This window comes from Clupea harengus, chromosome 1 (genome assembly GCF_900700415.2).
Source record: "Clupea harengus chromosome 1, Ch_v2.0.2, whole genome shotgun sequence".
Taxonomy (NCBI): Eukaryota; Metazoa; Chordata; class Actinopteri; order Clupeiformes; family Clupeidae; genus Clupea; species Clupea harengus.
The window spans coordinates 27,220,462-27,230,552 of NC_045152.1; the positions used below are offsets into that span (position 1 = coordinate 27,220,462).

At 40.0% G+C, this 10,091-nt stretch overlaps 1 protein-coding gene across 1 annotated transcript; it reads right to left on the reverse strand.

Moving 5' to 3' along the window:
• Positions 1-7,242: 7,242 nt before the first annotated feature.
• trh (thyrotropin-releasing hormone) lies at positions 7,243-8,829 on the reverse strand. Its single transcript, XM_012838750.3, has 3 exons — positions 8,712-8,829; positions 8,307-8,561; positions 7,243-7,914 (listed from the first exon to the last, which is right to left on the reverse strand). Exons 2-3 carry the CDS (start codon positions 8,494-8,496, stop codon positions 7,331-7,333), a joined length of 774 nt encoding a protein of 257 aa, XP_012694204.2. The 5' UTR covers positions 8,497-8,561; positions 8,712-8,829; the 3' UTR covers positions 7,243-7,330.
• Between the last annotated feature and the right edge of the window lie 1,262 nt (positions 8,830-10,091).

The window sequence follows — 10,091 nt, forward strand, 5'->3', positions numbered from 1 at the left end:
TGTAGACTGTGGTTCCTTCGGCAGTGGCCTACGGCCTGATTCATATGGACTTGTGTTGTATTTATATTTTAGTGCTTGTAATAAATTGTATATTTTTTGTATCAGAAACGAAGTCTGGATGAATCTGTAGTGCTGCTCCCACCAAACAAAGAACCTAAACACTAGAACTTTAAACTAGAGGCCCATCTCTATAAACTGGGTGGCGTAGTCGGTCTACACTGCCGTCCTCCCGTCACACATGCATGCAGGGTTCTTTGTCTCGACCTGGGGGGGAGGTGAGACCAATGTCGCACCTCACTCCCCTGGTCAAAATCAAGTATATTCACCCTGGAACTGTTTACATGCTAGTTAAGTCAAAATAAAAGTAACAATTAGAACTAGGTATAATATCATTGACTTCTTGACTATGGCATATTCTTATGACCTATGCTGGTCCCTTCAACACCTTAAGACTTGTTTGCAGGAAGAATGGGACAAAGTTACACCTGAAACGCTTACTCACTTGGTGCCTTCAGTCCCTAAATGTCTTAAGTGTTGTGAAAAGGAATGCAACATTACACGGTGATAGATGCTTTACTGTCCCAACTTTTTTTTAAATATGTTGCAAGAATCGAAATTGAATTCAATGTTTATTTTGAAAAAACAATACAATTTATGAGGTAAAACATCAAATAATGTGCTGTTGTATTGTTTTCAATGTAATACAGGTCAAAGAGAAATTACAAATCACTGTTTTCAGTTTTAATTTTAATTTAAGATACTGTCCCAACTTTTTCTGTTTTGGGGTTGTACTATTAACACCAGTACTGGTGTGTTTTATCACAGTACAGTCATATCATTTGATGTATAACTCAAAAAGCGCATATAAGTGTACAGTACCTCTTTAAACTACACCTATATCTCTTATGCAGTAACATGCTCTGTTACCACTGTGTCCAGATCACAGCACAGACGGAGCAAGTGGATGACTAATTCTATAGTATATACTGATGCATTCAGTATTTTTTTAAAGCAGCTTTGTCCCATTCTGCTAGCCTCAACCCTTAAAAGAGTAAGAAGTAAATCAGATTTAAAAAAATAAAAATAATAGTAGAAAAAAAATAGCAAAGGGAAACAATGCAGCAAGAATTATCCTGGCTAATAGCAAGTACAATGTTCTTTGATAAAATGTGCCTTTAGTTTCACTGTATAGTTTCAGATGTTGCAGCTTTGGGACAACTCACAGCTGAAAATTACTCTGATATCCTGATGAACAAATGATTCCGGATGCCTTTAAAATCAGATAAAATATCAGTCGAATAAAAAAAACGTCAGTCAGTCAGTCAGTCAAAATAAATGTGTTTCATGTGAAAGGTACATGCATGGGAACCAGATAGACTCTGTAATGGCTCCAGCCCTAATCTAGAAATTAAACTTTGTGAAACATTAGAAAACTTGAACTGGAGCCCAGTTGTGCTTGAGGTTAAGTAAACAGTACAGGGAAAACAGCTACCAACAAAGGGGGTATGAAAATGTGCTTTTGCTTTGATCACAATGTAGCCCTATGGGTGGGGTGATTAGGATTTGTTTTTAAATTCTACCTACCTGACAGGAGGAGAGACACTGGCAGAGTCATTCATCTTTGCTCACAAATGATGGAATAATCTCTCACACTCCCCAGGGTGTAATATTTTCACGGAAGTCATTGCTGGTTTATAGCAGGTAATGTGGTTTACAGCAGGAAGTAAGGGCTCATTTTGCCATGGATTAAGACTTTATGGACACACAACAATGACCTAGGTTTATATTTAGGGCAACTATCACAAATGCACCGTGAAACAAGCCACGTTTGAAAAGAAATCGGTTGATTGGAACATTATCTTACTATATAACTTATGTTATGGTAGTTTACAGTAAAGGACTGTTCCAGCAAAACATGATTTGGCTCTCATTTTGCCGCAGTTTTAAGTTAATAAACTCAGCCGTTTGTTTTTGTTTCTTTCTATTTTAGATCACTTAGATGCTAGCTAGCTAACTTGCTATCACTGAACCCAATGACAGAGGGCTAACAAATGCTTTCCAGGTAGCTAAATCATTATGTGCACCAACAGTAACCTACTGGTTTTACACGCTCTTGTTAAAATAATGAAACTCAGCCTAACAATAAAAGATGGACTCTTCAATCCTGTTAACAGAGCCAAATGTCTCTGTTAGGTGAAAATTCACCCTAGTTACCTCAGGACTCCGGAGCTGCATATAAGTATATTTATTAGACAAACAACAATTGCAATCGGGCTCACTCCCAGCACAAGGCTGAAAGTGAAGCAATCATAAACACATCGCACAAGGTTTATATAGACAGAAGTTTAGCGTTCAGCAGAGATAACCACGTGGTGGATTTCTGACGTCCGAGGCAAGGATGGAAGTTTTGCAAGATCGGAAGAAGCACAGTTCGACTTCTTCGATCACTTCTGGTCTAAACATGCTCTTGTACATATGCAGACTAAGTGGCACCTAATATTCTAAGTTACACACACGCAGAAACACAGAAAAGCCATGTTCCTGCTTACATAAGTACATGATTCATACATTCTTAAGTAATTAACAGTGTTTGCAAATGATCTCCATCAGTCTCTGTCATACTATTTCTCAGGTATGTCTTTAAACATTTCAAGCAGTTGAATGACCTTTCAAATCAGTCGAGACAGCCATCACAGAACTTAATATTGTGAATGTTTGGGAACATGTTCACTCTCTGATCAGAATCAGTTCCCTGCATCGTTGTGTTGCGCCACACCTGACAAGTCTATACTGGGCATCACTATACTAACTCAGTGACTGCTAAGTTATGCTTCACTCAGACTATTGCGTTACAATGCGTTGATCCAACGGATGACGGAGGAGGAGTCTGGCGCATGGGGTTGACGGATCAACGCATTCCAATGCAAAGGTGTGAGTCAGCCGTTACGCCAAGCTCAGACAATTGCGTTGGAATGCGTTGATCTGTCAACGTTGACGGATCCCCGTTCACTTTGAATGGGGTGACGTCATCCATTGCCGAACTGAATTGTGGCTCTGTTGGGTTCCGTTGCGTTGTGTTGCATGCGTTGCTTGCGGCAAGAGTCGAAAATGTTTCAACTTTTCGAGAGGCAACGCATGCATCAGCCAATCAAATTGCCTTTCATGCAAATACGACAGCACAGGCGCTAGCCAATCAGATCGTGTTTATGCTCACGTCTAAAGAGCGCGAAGCTCCAAAAAAAAAGATGCCGGACCAAACTCCAAAGATGGTCGTATTTGTACCTAAAAGTTGTTTGTTTGACTTTTTTTGCTTAAATTTTAAATTACCGAGAAATAGATACTGTCCAATGTAAAAATCCCGTTATTGTAACAAAAATACGTCTGAGGGGATTTGCGAGGTGTCTGAGCCAGCTATCTAATGTTGGTGTGGTGGGCTGACTGCACAGTGGTTAGGCCTCTCACCAGCCTGCTCTACACACCTGTGCAGCCCCACTTAAAGCCAAGCTATGGCTGAACTAGTCGTAATACAGGCCAGTCAACCGAATGACAGACAGAGATGAGAGTTTCCACAAAAGCATATGGTTTTATTTGATCAAAGTTTAAAAGGAAAACAGTTACACATGCACTGGTACTGATAGGAGGGCTTTGATGTGCAGACCGTTCAGGAGCTAAGCATCCATGGCCTACTGAGTTTAACCTAACCAAAAAGAGAAAACAGAAACAAAACACACAAGCACAGCAAATTATATGATCCAACCCAAAATCAAATGATAAATAAATCAGTGCGGCCAAATCAAATCACCAAAAACAATCCTTGGGTGTAAAACCAAACATCAAACTATAATAATAATGGCAGGAAAACTCAGCAAGGCCCTAGCACACTTATCACTCCGGGATAACACAAAATAAATAAACTAAAATTTCTCCGACAGTGTGGTTAGTCAAACAGTACAGTGATTCATATGATCATACGAACGAGACAAGTTTATTGACGGTCGGACTCGCCCACGCACTTACACACCACAAGCATACAATACACAGAACACACAGCAGACACGCCACAACTGCACCATACAGCCTGCCTGGAGCACGTCAGATGTTTAGTTCGTCGGGTAGCTCCGTTGGATTAACCAGGCGGTGACAGTCAGGCAGTGAACCCAAGCAGTGGAGCCAAGCAGTGTAGCAACAAGCAGCCCACAAATAAAGCAGCGTTGCGTCGTCAGAACGCAGCACCAGGTGGTAGCAGACAAACGCAGCAAAGCAGCAGCCAACAAGCCTCTGTAACAAAGGGTCAGACTATAACTAATGCAGAGATTTTACGTAATTATGTACCCACCCTTTGCAGCAACATACCTGTAACGCTGTATGTTAGTTCTAGTGCCAGGAGACCGTAACAGTCCATACACCTCCACCTATACTGCACCAGAGAACAAGCAACCATTAACCCACGCTTATTTCCCACAATACTAAATAGCGCTCACCAACGGCACTCACCGGTCCTAGATAAGAGCTGGTTATGGAACGTGATGAATCCAACATCCAACTCCTAGTCGCTAATGACTTCCACGAACTAGACGCACGCCACACAAGCAATCTTTTTCCCACGAGCTCAACCAGCAGACAACGTTCCAACACTACTCTGGGCTGCAGACGATGTAACTGCAAACACCTGCGTGTTTAAATAGGCCCAGGCTGGTAGAGACACGGGAAAGGTATGGGTGGAGCTACTAATTAGCAGGGATCACCCTACCACATCGGCATAGGTAATGTATTGACGGATAGACAGAGACGGATAGGTAAAACATTTGGGAGGTGCACGTGAGGCCACGGAGAGGTGCTCGGAGAGGGTTTGCCACGACGGAGAGGGCTCTCCGTGTCTCCGTAAACGGACGACCATAAATCTGCCTTTAGGCTCCACCCCCTGCTTGTTTTTTTTGTGCTACAACATTTAATAAAACACCTTTTGCTTTCTTTTTTGTATTTTAAACATTTTGACATTATTTCAAATTATTTTCACATTATTACAATTCGCTTCGATTATAGTTGAAGTTCACTACTGGGTTCAACATGCTACTAATCAAAACAAAACCTTTATCACCTCCATCCTTTTAACACTCTCTTGAATGCATTTTGCATGAATACCTTTGCATGCCTGCTCCAGTTTAACCTCATCACCAGATTATCATTTCCTTCTCTGACAAAAAGGCAAACCATTGTGTCCTTTGGCTATGCCGCAAAAGGAGAAGACGAAAAACAGGGTTTCAGAAATATTTTCACATTCTTCAAACCCCTACAAACTCAAACGCAGAATAATACTCATGTTGAAAGGCATGGTGTTTCACTGTCCCTTTTTAGCTCTCTCAAAATGAATTTGTCCATTTGAATGTTATTCTAAAAAACAAATCTAATATACATCATTTAAGTCTTTTCAACAAACTACATGGATCAAATCTGTTTTATTAGACTGAGGCAATACTTTCCAGGAAAAGACCTGCATTCATAATGCTGTTTTTCAATCCCTATTTTGATTTTCCTTTATTACTAATTAACCATGGGAAGTGTATTATCTTTTCATCTGTCTTTATAACTTTCTATGATTTTGGCTACCCTACCTGTTATGGAATGGAACGTGTATATCACATACTCTGTAGGATTTGATTAAACTAAATAAGAAAAGGAACTGGTCTCTTTTTTACAAAAAATTATAGACTGCCTTCATGGTCGGCAATTTAGGAATAGCCGGTTTCACATTAACTTTTATGCACTCTGAGGACTTCTTAGCTACAAACTGAAATCTAAATTAAATCTGATACTCAAACATTGCAAAGAGCGGAATAGTGCTGAACGCTTGGTATCATCATTTTTCGAGCGAATTTGTATGTGGATAATGTATAAAGAGTTTTTTTTTAAAGCCAGTACGTGATGAAATGGTTTCATGACTATATATTTTGTATCGTTTAAACAACTTGTATTTATAAAACTAAATTATGCATATACAGTGCAGACCATATGCAGTCTATAAGCTTTGCGAAGAGTCCTTTCCACCTCTGTTATTGAGTAAGAGTGTTCACGCAACTGAATATGCTATTATGTTCAGAGGCCACATTTTCATGTGTATAATGAGATATCTTCCCTTGGTAGCTTGTTAATTGGCCGTGCATGTCATACACATCCCTGCGTCCCCCTACTTTTTTCGACGTTTGATTAGAGAGCAGTAAAAGGTGGGTCGATGTAACTCGAGTAGCCTATTTACTCGTATTGGTGTTTTATTTGTCCTATGAACCTTGATTCCATGCAATGTCTAATTGTTCGCTGACGACACATAGCTAACTCGGTGAAACTTTTGATTGATCCAATTGATCCAGTGTTTAGCATTGATGCATTGATGAAACTGTTGTAATTAAGCGAAGGATTGGCTCCCACGATACCTTCCAGGTATTGACTTGCTGTAAGGAACGCAGAGGGGAAAGGCATCTTAATTGCGGGTTACGTATTGATCCGTCTTCATTGTCTACGGCGCTCAAATACTCACCAATCCCATGTTTATCAAAGCGCATGACGATATAAAGGTCAAGTTCCTAATTAAATACTGCACGATCCCATATTTAAACATAAAAGGACAAAAGTTAGCAAGTGATTACTGAACTCAGTTTTTCGCGCGTCAGTCGGCTTAAAGATACACTTAGATCTAAAACATTTAATTTCAAAACGTGTAGGCTACCTACCCTTATTTCGTGAAGGAGAGAGGCATATCCATCTCTGCTGCATTCCTTCTAAGCATTTACAACTCAACATGATTTCGTGTACAAAGTAATAATCGACCCGTTTTGTTTGCATGGGACATCACTTGTATTTCACACAAAAGTATGAAGACAGTTTGAGCCGATGAAAGCTCAACATGCAACATGTGGCAGAGACGAATGACAACGAAATAAACTCCTGTATTTGTGTGGCAGCAACCCATAGGAGCAACTGACAGAGTTAGAAAGCATTTAGGAGATCTACATATGGAAACCTCATCTCACGGACTGTACTCCAGACAGTTCAATAATTAAAAAATAAATAGCCTGTTATGGTGTCTGCTAGCTGCACTCACAAAAAGGCATTAAGTAGCTTAATTGGCCCTTACTCTAAATTGGATCAAAGTCTTCTTTGAATTATTCTCCAAAGATAATTTCCAGAAAAGTAACATTTCAAAAATATATCATATATCGTGTGCCATTTCATAAATAATGCGCATGATTAACAATTATTAAATAATCTTTATTGGTATAACTCTTTGTTACTTCTTTACACTCTATTCACGCGTTCCATCATTCAATACTCTACTTCATTCCTGTTCCGTTACATCATCTTCTATTGCCAGCCTTTTCCCGGGATGCTGTCTCTTCTCCTCAAGGCGAGGTTTGGACACGTTATCCAGCAGCCCCAACAGTAGACTGGCTTTACTGCAGGTAGCAGGGTCCTGAACGTCGCAAGGACCGCCGCTCACGCTTATATCCGGGATCGTGCCGTCTAAATACTTTTTCCCAGAATACTGAAGATTCTCCAGATCCAATAGTCCGGCAGTGTCCAGCTCACTCTCATCTATTTCGCGTCTGCCAGGATGCTGCCGCTTGTTGTACGTCATCAGGTAGCGTTTCCCCGGGTGCTGCCGTTTAGAAAGTTCGTTTAAGAGAGCGCTTTGGGCGGCCGGGTTTTCAGCGAACTGATTCAAGATGAGGCGCTTCCCTGGGTGCTGCCTTCTCTGAATCTCTAGCGACTCGTCCGAGGCATCCTCTCGCTTTCCTGGATGCTGTCTTTTCTGCACATCTGTGTAGTCTTCGTAGTCGTCGTCTTCGCGCTTTCCTGGATGTTGACGTTTCCCTGGATGCTGTCGCTTCTCTAGCCAGTTAAGTTGGGGTGACGACAGATCTGAGACACAAAATATAGGAATACAAAGGTGTTTCAAAACGTTTTGTAATAAACCAAACCAAAATGATGGTTCTCGATGTGCAATAAAGGGCAATACATATCCTAGATTTTATATAGAAAGATTAAGGCTACATATCATGTTGTCATGTTTGAATGTAGGCTAAAAAGTGTCACCTCAATGAGTTTCAATCATTTCTTGGTCTATATAAGTTGAATATCTCACATATCAATAGTATTTTTGCAATTTCGCTATTAAATCAAGAGATACTAGCTTATCAAATATTTTTAGACACTTTCAGAACATCTGCATTGTTGCGCATATGCTGTAGCATCTATAATGTCTTACAGGTACGTGCAGATATTTTATTAGAAAGCGAGAAAGTGTTTCTTACCATTTTCACTGTCCTCTTCCTCGATTTTCCTGATAATGGAGCGAATGAGGAGACTTTCGACACGCTGCAGGATGTCCCTTAGCGTTGGGCGCTCCTCCAGGTCCGCTTCGCTTGGGATACTTTGTGCTTGATTTACTGTGAAGTTACACACCGCCACAGCTGCCAACAACAAGAGGTATGCCGACTTCATGGCCACCAGAAACCTTTTCCCCAGACTGATTACGGGCAGACAATTGGAGGCAGAAATAGAATATCCTAATAAGAAAGAATGAAATCAAAGGAAAAAAGAGAAAAAACATGTTTTTGCAACTGTATGCACTGACATTTTTTGGGTTAGACTTTTGAGTCAAGTAAGTTATCTATGCATTATATCATCCTAATTTTGTTTTAAAATCAAAATCTTACCTTCGAAGAAGCGTGGAGGAGATTTGAAGTAAACAGAAGTACAACAGTCTTTCTTTCTCGTCAATGAAGTTTCTTCTTTGCAACAAGGCAGAACTGCTGAAGAGTGTATAGTTATATACTGCTCTGATGGGTGCTCTTATATATACTAGCTCCACACCCCCGTCATGATCTTTGCACTGGTGTGGGCGAAGGATCTCTTTGCATCTTTGATGTCACACTTTCATGAGGCGACTGTGTAGTACTTCTTACAACCTGTTGAGGGCGCCCTCTCATCCATCCTGATACTAAAACTTTCATGCACGTCTTAATACTGACTATTCAAGAACTAAGCTGCAGAGTAAATAAAAAAATGGGATTATACCATAGAATTATAGTAGTGTGTATATAGTTATCCATATTGCATTTTATTTGCTACTTAAACGGCTTGTTGAATGTGTGATTCAAAACACTATAAATAAAGATGCAGAGATTTACAAGGCAGTTTTCTTCATGACTCTATAGACTAATTTCTTAAGTTGTTGACAGAGTACCACACTTGATTTTCCACAATGCTAGAACGTGTTTGTGTGACTGGACTACAGACACTGAAAGAAACATTGGAGAGGACCTAAATGTCCTTGCCATTAAAAAATCTGCCCAAAAGAGGGTTGTTTAAATGTTCATTTTGTTCCTTCTACCGGCCTTTGGGAATTCCACACCTTACCTCAGGACAGATGGCCATTTGCAAAAGAAGCTGTATTCACAACAGCTTCATAATGACATTTATATGGGCAACCAGCCACAGGTTACAGAGGGAAGTCAATACCATCATTTTCATTTTCCTCAAAAGCTTTGAGGCCCAGGCGTATTAAGTGATCAGTGAGTGACGGCGAGGCGCAGAGCGTGTAATAGAATCAATTGGGTCTCTAAATGTGCTGTCACGTCCAATCTTTCAACCTGTCAATAAGCATCACCTCTAAAAATACTCCTATGCTTAAAAATATGTTCAAGAAGGCTAATATGACACGAGCAATGAATGACCAAGGGGTTCATACCTGAAGTTCAGTGGGTTAAGTCTTGAGTAAGGTAAGGGCTCTTGAGTTAGGTAACTGCTCTTGAGTTAGACAACTGTATGTGTGAAAAATGTATCTGTTTGCATTTCCATCCAGACCAAGTAGGCCTGAATCAAGTTTTATGAAGCTCAGAACTGGAGTTTGATGCTCTAAATTGCAGTAGGCTGTGTTATACATGTAGCACAAGGTCATTGCATTGTAGACTTAATAATAATAATAATAATAATAATAATAATAATAATAATAATAACGATGATGATGATGATAATAATACATCACATTTGTATGACTTGGGTATATTCCTGTCATAAGTGTTGTTAAAATATGT

What these genes read in the sequence shown, in the direction of transcription:
- trh (XM_012838750.3), bottom strand. Translation starts at nt 8,496, where the DNA reads ATGAAGTCGGCATACCTCTTGTTGTTGGCAGCTGTGGCGGTGTGTAAC. An exon ending in GGAAGAGGACAGTGAAAATG is followed by an intron (nt 7,915 to 8,306) that starts GTAAGAAACACT and finishes TTTGTGTCTCAG; the next exon opens with ATCTGTCGTCACCCCAACTT.